Raw genomic sequence first — 14565 nt, forward strand, 5'->3', positions numbered from 1 at the left:
TGCCAAGTTCCCCTTTAATGGTTAAATTTATTTATTTATTTTTCCTTTTTCTGTCATCACATGCAATAACAAAAAACAGAAGGCAATGAATCCATCGCCAACCCATTAGACAGTTGTAGATTTGAAAAATAGTATCAAGAAGGCTGCTCTAAAATCCCTTGTCGCATAGGCACTTTAAGGGAAAATGTAAAAGCCTTGCAGCAAAGGTCAGAGCTACCAGAGGATCAATTTGTAGTTAAATTACAATTTGGAGCAAATCAAGAGTAATGAGTATAAGTAAGGGTTCATCTCTTAGTACCACAGCCTAAACCTAATGCATCTATCTACCAGAGGAGTGTTAGTGGCATTACATAGCTCACCATCTCCCTCATTATCCTCCTCAAGCAACAGTGAGAGTGGAGAGAGAGGGAAGGGGCAGAGTGACCAGCCACTCTGATGGAAATTGATACTGCTCCTCTCACCAGCTGAGTCGGTCAACGGTGCCACATGTATGCTCTCAGAACAATACACCCTTCATATCACCTTTTTGTAAGATCAGCCCACTGACACTGAAATCCTCAAAATGGGATAGTTTCCAATAACTCTCCACATTATAGCAAAAACGGCAACCAGTGTACAAAGACTGTTATTACACCACATGTGGAGATTGTTCTCTACTTAAATACTAATAAAAACATAGTTGGACATTTCGGGAAAGATTCCCTTATTGTTTTCTGGCGGAGAGTTAGATGAAGAGATCATGCCTGGATGGATACAGGGAAAATTACCTAGCCTGTGACTATTTGGAGGCTAACAAAATCTACTTACTAGCATTGTTTATGCTAAGGTAAGATAACTAGCTCCTGTAGCCTTATATTTAACACACAGATCTGAGTAGGAACAATTTTATCATCTGCCAAAAAGTGAATATATGCCAAAAAGTCAAACTTTTAGCAAACGTAAGGGAGCCAATCAATAAAATTGTAATGGAATTGACATATTTTCACATTTTACCAAATATACTCCAAGAGTATGTTAATCAATCTTATTATGCAGCTACTCTGGGGTTCTCTGGACAGATGGCATGTGGACAATATAGTCCAATCCAGATATTTCTAAAGAAACAACCCAAACAGAGAGGATTGTGGGAGCAGATGTGCTGAAGACGTTGCCATTCTTTTACATCTTGTGGGTTGGAATGATCCAACAGGATAATCAGAGCAGCTTATACAGTAGTTCTAATAACCTTAATCCCAGGATTGGAAATATCTAGGATAGTATTACAGATGTGGAGTAAATCTTTTTATGCGATGCAGTAGCTGTTGAACACTTGAGTATTAGTCCTGGCAGGGAAACTAAGAAATCAATGTCGACTGCAAGTTTGTAAGTATGGGCTCAGCTTATTTGTAACTTATTGTACTAGAAATCGCAGCCTCGTGTTGAAGCAATGTGTGCCAATGTTCAGCAAGCACCTTTTTTTTTTACTAAATATGCTCAGCATTGCTTAAGTAAACTGTAGTTGTAGCTCCCACTGTTGATGTGTGACAAATCCCTATCTGAAGAGCAGCTCTTCAGCTAAAAAAGTATTAATCAAGCACACTGAGCATTAAATGCAGCTAAGCTCTAAGTATTGTTAACATTAACATCCTTTTTAAAAAAAGCATTGGTAGGAGAAATGTAACCAATGATTGAAATCTGCATTGACTGCAATACTGTTTTAATAACCTTTTTGAATTCACTATCTACATGAAAGGCAAAGATATAGATATTGCAAGAGGAAACACTGTCTTACTTGTACTATGGGTAGAAAACCCCTCAAAATGTGACACACAACCTACACTACGCTATAGTATTTTTTTTTACTGTTACAGTCACAAAGGGCTTCAAAGTCACGAAAAATGTTCCTGAAAAGTGATTTGTCCTCGCTCTATCATTAGCATGGCAGCTTTCAAATTATGGCAGTGCACTTTCGACTTGTTTTTAGTATTTCAGACAACTCTCATGAAGGATGACACCCAACCACCAGCATCAAAGGCAACTTATGTTCAAAGTGAAAATATCATCTACAGCCTGGAATTTAAAGAGGCAAATTTTCACCTCGAAACATATTTATTATGTAGTTTCCAGCTGCAGGGGAGATCACACTGTTCAGATTGCATAGAAAACACCCAGCACCTATGCAAAGGGAGATTCTTCCACACAAAACACATGAATAAGGATGTCGTCAATTATAAACAATCAAATAATAAAGATTTGTTTCAATTCTGCATCATGCGTACATGACATCACGTCATGGCAGTGGATAAGAGATAACAGCATTCAATGAATGAATTATGCATCTTATGATATACTCTAAACTCCATATGCCAGCTTAGCATGCTTTCAATAAGGAACATACTGTACAGCCCAGTTTAATACGAGTGTGTGTGTGTGTGTAAGCGTGGCACGGATATTCGGATGTGTTTATTTGTGCTGTGGGACGAATCCCGTTAAAGGAGGAGTTTGGTGTCAAAGAATTTCACAAACACCCTTTGACAGTCGGGAGCAGTTGTATTTAAACAAGGCAAAAATCCTCTGGGAAAATCCCTCTAATCTTTTGATCCCAATATCTGTCTTTGGACTCAGAGACAGCAGTATACTATTAATCTGCTTTTGTCTGAGTGAAGCTGCAGGAGGCTTCTAGACAGTATGACACTTTCAGAGATACGGTGAGGTCACATGGTTTGTGCTCATACACAATGACAGACATGCCTGACAGTGAGCGCTCACTCAAATTAAGAATTCACCTTCCTATACAGTGTGGGGGAAAATAGTTTAATTAATGTTAACACGAGGAAAGCTAAAATCAGGTCAGATATAGTATGATGTCATTCATATAAATCATCCACATATTATAGCATTGCTTTTGAGTTGTCAAATACAAGTTACTTATTGAATTCACCATAAAATTTACTGAACATTTACCATATGTGTTTACAATGTTAAGAAGATTTTTGTTTCCTTGACTAATTTTATAATCTCTATAGATACCTGACTTTACCAGTGCCATTAGCAGCACAGAAAACATAATATTAAAATTACCCACAAGATATTTACGACAACTTCAATCTTTGGTAGTCATTGATTAATCTATTTGCACAGTCTTGTCCCATTAACTAATCCCCAGTCAGATTTCTTTCACTTCAGTTTTTCAGTATCCCAACATTACCCTGTACACTTCTACACTCTATTGTTGCTTTTAGTGTGTTAAGCTGAATTGTCCTTGGGGATACAACTTGGCACAAAATGTGCCAGCTTAAGGCACATAGCCAGAATGTAAACGTAAAAGTTTACTTTGAATTGATTTGCCTCTTCATACATAAACATATACATAGTGCTATAAGTTCATTGCTAGATGTTCTGCACAGCTGTTGTGATGCTTACAACAGCACTGCAATAGTCAGGATAGCTAAATTACTGACTTGACTGAGAAAGAGATCCTCTCTTTTATATAAACACCAGAACAAATCTGTGTTTCAATATCCCTGTAGCCAAAATGTTATATTAAAGTTGTACTAATCAATATTTGTAACAATGCATCAAAGCTGGTCCTTGACAGGTCCATGCTTATCTGATTGGAATGAATATATATCCGACTGGCATCTGACTGGAGGCGGCAATTCTGAGTGGCTGGTAGAGTATGCATAATGTAAACATTTAGTTTACTCTTTATGTCATAGCTCTCATCAACCTCATTATAGAAACACTGCAATAAACTGTTTCCATTTAACTGTTTTTATCTCTGATAAATCTACCTGACCAAACCATGGGCAGACAAAGTTAGTGACTACATAGTCAATTTACCTGCTAAAGAGACAGATATTTCACTTAGAAATTGGTGGAGACCAAAAGAGAGCTAAAAGGGGATGTCTGTGTTATGTTTACTGCCCCCAAGTGGCCAAAAATATGAAGTGCTGCTTTAACATCTGGAAGAAAGACTGCTTCGCCAGCTCAGTCAGGCTACGCAATGTAGCAAAAGTAACATTTACATGAGGACTGCAGTAAAAGCCACAAATTGTTCCAGGGCACTGGGCAAAAATCTCTTCGGGTAAACTTAACAAATTCCAAACTTGTCATACAAAAGAGCATCACTTATTTAATGTAGCTATACCTAAAATACTAAACTTGACTGATACTCGCCTGCAAAAATAATCTCAAATCAGAATAATCACTGCAGTAGACCAGACACTGGTACATCAAGTATTATACTATCTGACTGATGAAATGTAGGCTGTAGGCTTTTGTGAAAAAATAACTCTCAATCCAGTCCCAGTATTCAATTTGCATTATGACGTTTTACGCCTCCTCCTCCTTCTCCTCCTCCTCCTCCATATACCAAGTGGTGTTATAGCAGGTGGTGAGGCATCGTTGTGACACATAATGTAAAACATCACCTCTAATGTAATTAAAAGGGTTGCAAGTCGTCACATCTCAAATTCTACTGGCAGAACATTTTACTAGCCACTAATTAAAGTACTATTTGTATAAGACACATTCAGTAAAGGAACCACTGTCATAGAAAACATAAAAGGGATGAATTACATGCAGAAAACATCAGAAAATGCAGGTTTTTACAATATAGGTATGTGTAAAAGTCACTTTTACCAAGAAGCAGCCTGTGATTAAACTAACACGCTAACTGTATGGTTCAAATGAGATGCCCTGTAGCAAAATTAAACCTTATTGATCAGCATAGATAGCTGGGTTATTGTAATAAACATTAGTAACCTTGAGATACCTTGAGTAGCTGTGCACAAATGTGTGACACTGTGGGATCAGGTTCAAACTATTAGCTGTGGGAAGAGATTCAGGGACGGGTTCTTAAATTTGTAAATTATTTCGCATTCACCAACCTGAAAACAAAAATATTAATAATCAAGAACCAAATTTGCTGTGGAAAAACATCCACAAAGAGGCATCCATGGCATGCTCAGAAACGTATTGGGTGTGAGCATTTGTGAACACTTTGTCTCCTGCATATGTTGTACTACATGTCTTCCTTAATATAGCAGTAAGGCACAAATATGTTGTGATGTTGCTGTGCTCAGTAAATTAAATAATTCACATAACCAAGCTAGCTGATGATTATGACTCAAATGTGAAAATAGGTGTGACATAATTTCACTTACTGTAGGCTACAGTCATTCTTGGTACCCTGTCATCAAGCATTAGCAGCTCAATCAAGTGGCTTAAGTTGTCTGACTGTCCTTCAATCAGCAACGTTAGTTTTGGCAACTTCTATCTTCCCAAGGACCTAGAAGCTACGCTCTCAGCCGAAATCCTAACATTAAAGTGCAATGCAATCACAGTTGTTTACTGTGTCCAGTCAATGTGAGTTATCTTTTGAATTCCATAATTCACAAATGAAAAATAAAATGCTGTACAGTCTTAGCTGAAGTCTGCCCTAGTTTTTTTTTTTTTTTTAACCAGGACTGATTTATGTTTAGCTAATGTACGATGAAATAAACAACATCATTCCATTTTATCAGGATAAAATATGGAGCTATGCAATGCATCTATGTTATTTCCCTAATGAGAAACAAGAGGACAGATTCTGGGAACTTACTGGTCATAGAACAGTGCATTTAAATAATTGTTTTAACCGATCAAAGGGATTTATGTGTGTGTGTGTGTTTTTGTGTGTGTGTGTGTGTGTGTGTTTATGAGGTCATGCATGCAATGTGCAAGCTTGTGGTTGGACAGGGGAGAGTTGACAGGTCTGGTGGCAAATCCTGTAATCCTTTCATCTGATCAAAGTAATACAACAGCTTTTAAATTATTTAATGGAAAGGTAAATTTTAAACTTCAATGTACTTAGGAGTTGAGTCAATGTATGGGCATTAGGTAAACTTAAAGAGCACATTTGTATTTCTATGTTTCTAGTTTTCTTTTTTTTACAATTAAATTGTATTTCTAAGGCTGAAAATGGATTCCGATTCTGATTTAAGCAAGGACACTAGCTTTAATCACAAGATTAAATTAAAAGTCTGATAATGATCAAGTAGTTGTTATAGTTGCCTCCTCCATGCAGCTCAGGATGGTGAGAAATCAAGAAGCAGTACCACACTTTGGATAGAAAACATATCTGTCTTTGCTAGATACTGAATTAGCTGGCAAAGGTACAATTCGGTGGATGCTTTCATTCAAAGTGACTTAAGGTACCATGAGTTCATACAATTTCAGAATGGACGGCGCCGCTGGGAATTGAATCTCTTCGACTTATAATGTTAGTGCCATGCTGAAATGAGCTATAAAGAGCTACCAGTCTTTCTTCATTGCAGGTAGTAATACTATGTTTTATATGGTCTTGTGTCAAATATAGTGACGCTAATAATATGGTGGACAAAAACATAAAATATAGTTCATACAAAGGGTTCAACACGAGCAGTTTAACAGTGGTTTAGTTAAACGAATGATGTGTATCAAGAACTCTTATCTTAACTTATTTAGATTTGAAGGTAAGAGAAACAGGTTTGGTGCTTTTGTTTTACAGGCACACTCGCAGGAGGATGTGATACACCAAGGCCAAACATTCCCATTTTTGCATTTGGACCGGTCTCTTTTCATTTTTTATCTGTCTCGGCATATTTTGGCAATTTTAGGATCACTTGTATTTTACACGTCTTTTGTTCTACCACTGCAATCTGGCTACATCTAGCTACATTTACAGCTTGCGAATGTGACTTTAAAAGATATATATATATATATATATATATATATATATATATTAACATTTGATCAAATGACAACTTGTAATGTGAGAGGGGCCACATGTAGGGACAAAGCGACAGAGCATGCAATTTACCACAGTTCTATGTGGCATATATAGCTTGTTGTTGTGATTTTACAGCATGCAGATTTAATGATTTAGTTCAGTCTCATTTCTTTTATCAACTCCATTTCCAACAGCAAGAGCCAGCTGTTCTCAGCAAAAAGCTTCGATGTATGGTACCTTAGCTAGCTGGTAAATAGCGTAAAGCACTTAGCAGCTAAAACACCTGATCTCCCCTAAGGATTTGGTGAAGACCAAACCGGAGAAACAAAAAGAGTGAAAATTGTACTTCAATTCATTGGGCAGCCAGAAACACACGTCCAAATTAATGCTTATGTTGTTTTCATGCTGGATGTGTAATTAGGCAGCTGCTAATACGCTGTAACAAGTGAATATGATGCTGTTGTATAAATACAATTGTCAATGTTGTGTTTATCGGTCGATACGCTGTCTCAAGGTGGCTAAAAAACAACTATTACTGCTTTCAGTCTAGAAAAGATCCACTATGAGCAGCATTACTAGACATGTCAGACCAATTAGTTAACTATGGACAATATAGATGATGATGGTAACACACTGCCTCACAAAACTCCCAAACCACAGGAGAAACCTTTTAAAGTCATTGCTGAATAGAGGTTGTTGGTCGACTGTGTGAGAGATGTAACTCTAACTGGGTGTCTGCTTGGTTGTTTTGCGTAATTCCATCAAGCAGAGCAGGAGCATGGTTGAGAGAGGGGTTTCAGTCCCACACTGTGCTTTGTGGCTGTCTCGGGTGACGGCAGCAATCATCTCTACTGACATATAGCCTGTTTGTCTTTCAGGCTTCTGTTGTGTAATCTTGTGGATCTAATGACTTCAGCTTGGTAACCTGCAGTTTCTCTTCCGTGGTTTGACGTGGTAATTCAGGCAAGATATATATAATAAGTAAGCAGATGTACAGCTATCAGTGTTTTGTTACCCACCATCTTGAAAATGTGTTCTCAATTCAGGAAATCTGTGAAAAAAAGCCTCCTGTTTCACTGTCACTGCAGCACAGTTAGAATTAGGAAGTTGTCTTTAAATTTTTTTTAACACATGCTTACTTTATTTATGAATATATTAGTTAGTTTATTGTGATGCATTTACCATAACAGGTTTAGGAATGTGCCAATCACAATGAGTCCACCCCATCAAACGTCAAGTCATTAGGCTAGTCCACGACAGACTACATGGAAAGTGATTAGACCACTTATTTTTTTTATTATTATTCAGCAGCTTTCATCTTAGGGACTATAATGGATCTTGTCACCATTGCCACGGTATATACATTACATGGAACTCTTTAAAAACTAACTGCTCATCCTTCATGCAGCACAAGGACGATATCTTTTACATCATTCATCTTAACACTGCAATAACACTACCAATTAGTTCTTTCATGGCCATAAAACTGTTAACATCAGCAGCTACCCTGGTGTGAAAATTATGATCTTTTTCTACAATTTCTTGACTACTAAGACTACTCTTACACACACAGGATATGCATACTATTTTTCAAGGTATTATTTTATTAAGAGCCACCCACAAATTTGACCCTAAACACTGAAATATTAAAATTTAAATGAACTTGATAAATTTAAGGGGATTTATTAATATGCTTCTTAACTATATATTTAAATACAATTCAAATGTATAATTTGCAATTATTTGTAAAGCATTTCACAGGTAATATAAGTCCATTCATATCAAGCCTTTGAAATTTGCCAATTTGTAACTGCTTCCAGAATTCTTTATTGACTGGTAGTATGATAAATGGTGATAGTTAGTTAATTTTCTTTGTCCTTAATAACTATCAAGTCATAGTGACCTTACATTTTTAAAAGGAATATGACCCAACTCATCTTAAGTAAATATTAGGCTGACCTTTGGACATTTGTTTTTAGTTAGTAAGTAAGAAGGCAGGACACTGAATCTTAATTGAATCTTTACATGTAAAAATCTGTATTCTTAATTCCCACAGTGTTTGTTATTAATAATAATTTCATCAAAAAAAGATCTGACTTCAATGCACACAATCTTGAATCAAAAACAGTAAGATATAATAATTTGGATATTAGCCTGTTGTTAAGGTATTAACATCAACAACAAGTTCTTGATTATGCATTTTCTATTAAAAATCACCAGCAATCCATTGCATTGGTTTCTTAACTACAGGAGTATCACAACTTTCCAGAGAAGGACCTGGCATTAGGCTACATTTTGCATATCAGGGAAAAGGATGGTTGCCATAAAATGAGTGGCAATGCATTGTGACTTACAATACCAGAGTCTTTTAAAGAGGCTGAGAACCTATAGTAAACTAGTGGCAAGAATAATAACCAAACTGCAATCAACAAATATAATATGTCTTTCCTTTTTTAAATGCAAACTAATCTCTTACACTGAACCTACTGACAGCTTGGCAAGTCTCAAATCAGTGCCCAGTGTGGAGAGAGGTCTGTTAGACAGGGTTGTCTAATTCACTTTTCTATGTGCTGAAATGCAATTTACAGTAATATCCTAAATGTAACATAGCAAGTCCACTCAATAAATAATGGCAATATTATAGCATAAGACTTGTGATTACAGACTGTGGAGAGTCTGCACTTGAAAAGAGCAAGAAAGAGTGCAATAATACCATTTGGGTGGCATGTCCAAGTATATTTACTGCCACAGTTTATTTTTGATCTAGATTAATTCTGTGTGCTTTGATGCAGTATGGCAATACAGCCTGCTATTTCCCACTGATGTGCAGTGGTTTAAATAAACAAATGCTTAATGCTGGCCAACACTGAAAGCCTGTTAGTGAACTACAGCAACAATCATTCATTCTCAGTCAGTGGTTGGTAAAAGACCCTATGCTCCCTCCCGTTGTATTCACACCATCAACAAAACCTGAATACAGCTGAAAATAAAACATAGCACTGCACAGTATGTAGAGGACATTTTAATGAGTGGTATTTCATATTTGCCTCAATAGGTAAAGGGAATCAGATGGGAATATCTTGTGCTGCAGTAGTAAGTTCATCCAATGCTGGCCTAATGAGCTTATTGTTAATAAAAAGATTTACGTGCTACATGCTTGAATAAAAATACACAAGCGTATGAAATGGAATGTAAATTATGGTGATTAGCCTATATGTTAAAATGAGCCTTAAAGTCCATCAGTATTTGAATAAACTCTAAGAACAGATTTTAAAAAATAACTCACAGCCCTCCCCTCCCCTATTGACACTCGGCCTGAACAACAAACCCGCTCATCCCCACCACAGCAGTAAACTGCCAACCTGTGGGGAGCTCTGCAATGAATACCCTGAATACAATTTCATTACAAACAATACAGAGGATGAGAACTAAAGACATCCTGATATTATGATCACAATATTTGACCAGGACAGAGTGACACTATTCTTACTGCCTCAAAGAACCCAATGTTCTCTTTGTGTATTGATTAGTTGGGTCTCTAGCTCTTTTATTCTCATGCATTACATGGCTGATTTATTTTCTTTTATCTCTTAGAGTTATTAAATGAATTAAATGAAAACCACAGTTTTGAGTCAAGTCGTGGCTCAGTCATGCTACAGTTTTTTGTTTCTAGAAAATGACATGATAATGATAGATCATTAATCTGTGTGCTTAATGGCAAACTGTATGCGTCAATTAATAAAAAACAACACGGTTATAAACTGGCGACTGATGCAGGAACCTCACCCAGTTAGTATTTGTGTTGTCAACTCTATGAATCTATTGGACACTTTTTATACTGTGTGAAGTCAGTGATATCATTCATGTTTACTCCATTTGACTAGATGTTTACTCCTGCTTTTGCATTTGAGGTAAGCCATTGGAGATGATGTTTCATAGGTCAACCAATCCCCATGGACCTGTTTGATAAGAATGGAAGAGACCTTTGGGGATGGAGAACACCTGCATGTTTTGCTAATGAGGCCTTGCAGGAGATTTGTTCATTACAAACAACTGTATTGCAGATCAATGGCACACATCGTAAGACTAAGACAAACATATGGCTTTAGCCAAATAGAGGAAGGGAATGCATTACATGGACTAATGCTAATTACAATAGTATTGAATCTGTTTAATTCATATTGCGGTTGACTAGAAAGGCTACAGAGGACATGTTGTCCCGACTGTATTGTCTAAACTGAATCAAGATGTCTTACCTTCACTGCAGTCCTTTCCTTGAAACCCCGTCTGAGAACAGTCACATGTTGGTTCGTTGTTAATTAAACTGCAGACTCCTCCATTTAAGCACATGTTGGCTGTACCACAGAGGTCCTTTAAAACCCCTTCACTGTTGATCATTACAGACTCCGTGTTGTTGACCTTTATGTCTGTTATCCATCCAGTGAAAGGCAGCTGATCCTTGACTGCAGCTGATGTCAGTCGTAACGCCACAGACCGTAATTCCGGTGGTATTCCACCAACAAGCAAATAGCTGAAAACAGTCATATCCCGTCTTTTTGACTTCACCTCGACCCATTTTGTCTCACTGTCCACCACTAGGGTTGTGTTCTTAAAGTTTCTCCTTATCGTGACCGCGTGCCACTGGCTGTCATTGACCGCTGTGTCAGACACGACGGTTGCAGGCTCGGCACAGAAGATCGAGAAACGAAGGCTGAGTTTACCATTCAGTATGAGAAGTTCTAAGAAGTCACAGAATCCCTCATCGTCAAAGTAAACTAGCAGCCCGTGGGAGCTCTTTGTTTTCATATTAAAGCTCATTTCACTTTCGCAACATGCATTCCACACTGGAAATCGAGCCCACTGTCCCTCAGCACCTGTAAATTCTAGACAAGTGCCTATTTCTACAAAGCAACAAATGAGCAGCCCAACCCATATGATATGGGCACCATGTGGCTTTTGTAAAACCATTGTGTGATCACAAATTCTGTGTGGGTGGATAGGGACTTATAGGGCTGAATTTATTTATAAGAACCTTTGCTTATGCAAGGAATATGCTGGGTAGACTGCGAGAAAGTAGACTGGCATATAACTGACTGTCTACATGGATATGCAAGTGTGAACTGATGCATTGTAAGACAACAGATTAAATGTTGTAATGTATTTGCATAGCAAAAGGCTTGGCCAACAATTATTTCCTGGAGCAAATACCATTACCTCACACTGTCCAGGCCACTGGCCAAACCTCTCACTGTTCGCGCCAAAATAGTTTGAACTGTTTAAAGGTCCTCTCTGCCATGGCTATTTAGAGCAAAGTGACAGGGATTCAAATATCCATTGGGCACACTCGTTCTAATTTATGTAATTATGGAACAGTCCCTTCTGGTGCCAGTTAGAGTGTGCACAGTTTCACTTGAGTTGAAATGGCAGCTTTAATCTTCATGTTCATGCCAACATTCTTTGGCGGGTAACTGGAAGCCTTTGCTCGGGGCTTTTCACCCTGCATCCTCTGTAGCAATGAGAAAAAATGCCATATGGAGCCACGTTGGCTGATAAGCTCAGCAAAAGAAGCAGTCTGTCTGTCTGTCAAGGCATTCCTCAGTCCCAAAGCTCTCTGCAAAAGAAAAGCAAATTTAATACAGTATCAGCGTTTTCAGCATATCCATTTCCAAATCCACTTTGGCCAAAGCCTTAATCAAAAGTCAGAGTTAATACTACGATTGAGGCAGAAGCACAGCCAATCAGGCACTTATATCCAGAGAGGCCTTTGTTACAACAAACACAAGCCATATCATTAGATTAATATCAGCCGGGCTTTCCAGGAAGCATACAACAGCACTGGACACTGAATCCACTTCATCTCAGTGGCAAATTAGGGACTGTGTCAGAAACACTGTTTAACATGCGGTCCTTCAGAGACAACATGCACATATCCATGCAATGTATACGATAAAACCATCAGTGCATTATGATGTGTAATGTATAGAGCCTGTATCATTATTCGAACCCAGATGTTCGTCTAAAAAACAATTCCTGCAGACAATCAGTCACACCAAAGTCAGAAAGGGAACGGCTGATGTACAACTCTCTCTCTCTCTGTCTCTCTCTTCTTTTTTTTCTCTTTCAAATATGACTTTTGCTTCCACCCGTCACAACTTCTGCAACCGTGAATGGCCATTATCAGCATTCCGACATATTCAGTTGGCGATTCACTGGCCTGCCCTCTCTTGAAACCTAACATGAGAAAAAGTGCGTCATTTGATTCACAATGGTCGGTTTGTGTAAGACGAACCAGTCGGGCTGCCAGTGGGTCTCAGCCAGACCCCAAAATGTGCTCTTCATCATATTTGCCTCGTCACAATTTATCACTCGGACCATGAGATGGATTCAGCTTTTTTTCCTTCAAAACACCAGGCGCCTTAGATGAATTTAAGAAAAAGAGACATTAAGCAGGTTTAAAATCTCCGCAATTAGTTTGCATTGGAAAGAAGAAAAGGATGTAACCGCTGCACGGGGCTGTGGTTCGGGTTTACTTAGGCACCGCACTTAAAACAGACTGAAAGATCTTCTCCAGAAACAGCAATGTGTGATTAATGCCAGTAAATCATCAGCATGCTCTAACTAAGATATGGGACAATCCTCACCGGATTCTAGCGTTTCATAAGCTATATTTGAGTCAAAACGGGACATCATTTTACCAAAAACATGCCCCATACCTTAACATCTTACCCTGGACGACAGCTGTAAAAGGGCGCACTATAATTAGTGTGTTATTTTATGCCCAGATCTGCGGCATTTGCAGTCGCTAACTGTGAAAATGCCTTGGTAAAACAAGACGAGGCGGGTTTTTTTTATTACCTTTGCGCGTACACCTTTACTTCTACGGGACCCCTAAATAGTTGGCACAGGAGAAAAATGCGATTTCACGCAAAGCACCGCGGGCTGAGCTCCTGTAAAAGCACGACAGTCCATATTTTCGGTCTGTTTGAGATCTTGTACCTCAAATCCACTCTGGCGAAAAACCTTCACATCAAGATCTGCTTTGAATCACAGCATCAGTGAGAGAGGAAGAGAGAGAGAGAGAGAGAGAGAGAGGGAAAGACGGGTCCACTTTCACTCTAACTCCACTAAAAAAAAAAAAAAAAACCCTCACAGGCTTAGTGGGTAAAAAAAAATAAAAATGAATTACCTTAAATATTCCGTCCTCCAAGTTTGTTTCCCGATTGAAAACAAAACACAACTAACAGGGAAAATGAAACCGCCGGATGGAGTAGGTCGGGAGCGCGGGGCCAAAATCCAGTTATCTTTGTGGAAGAGAAGGTGCAATCTGGTTTCCCTGTTGAGCTTATCCAGCGACTGTCAGGAGCCACAGACAGAGTATCACGTGTCTCTCAGTGATGTCTGCCGGGGAGGGGCTGAATGCAGTACCTTGGACAGCGCCTCTGCCTCCATAAGCATCCATCCGCGGACATTTATGGCATAGGCAACTTTGGAGATAAGGCTTGTAAAACTGCTGTGATTGATTAATTGATCGCACTAAAGACTAAACGCAGGGAGGCGATCAGAGATGGTTTTAGGTACACTTGGAGCTCGGGGGTTGTGTCTCCACAGCAAACTACAGCAGCTTCTGTTCCAATATGTGTATATTATCTTACATATCGATTCTGTTGATTTACAGCAGCCGATCAGACCCACATACCTACAGAGAAAGGGGAAAAAAGTAGCAGGAGTTCTCATTAAGGGGTTATTATGAGATCCAGCTGAATGATTAAATACTCCAGTGCTTTGTTTTTATGACATACTTCTGGTACATTGTATATTTCCTAGCTTCTCCA

General features: G+C 38.4%; 1 protein-coding gene across 1 annotated transcript in view; it reads right to left on the reverse strand.

Moving 5' to 3' along the window:
- Positions 1 to 14066, reverse strand: part of LOC118329748 (neurexin-1a-like) — a 244810-nt gene extending 230744 nt beyond the window's left edge. The window contains exons 1-2 of the mRNA XM_035664025.1: positions 13920 to 14066; positions 10990 to 12344 (exon numbers count right to left, since the gene is read on the reverse strand). Coding sequence (XP_035519918.1) covers positions 10990 to 11701 — 712 coding nt within the window. The 5' untranslated portion in view covers positions 11702 to 12344; positions 13920 to 14066. The remainder of the gene's footprint in view (positions 1 to 10989; positions 12345 to 13919) is intronic.
- Positions 14067 to 14565: the final 499 nt, after the last annotated feature.

Source organism: Morone saxatilis, unplaced genomic scaffold (assembly GCF_004916995.1).
Source record: "Morone saxatilis isolate NCDOM2014 unplaced genomic scaffold, NCSU_SB_2.0 Contig19, whole genome shotgun sequence".
In the NCBI taxonomy this organism is placed as follows: Eukaryota; Metazoa; Chordata; class Actinopteri; family Moronidae; genus Morone; species Morone saxatilis.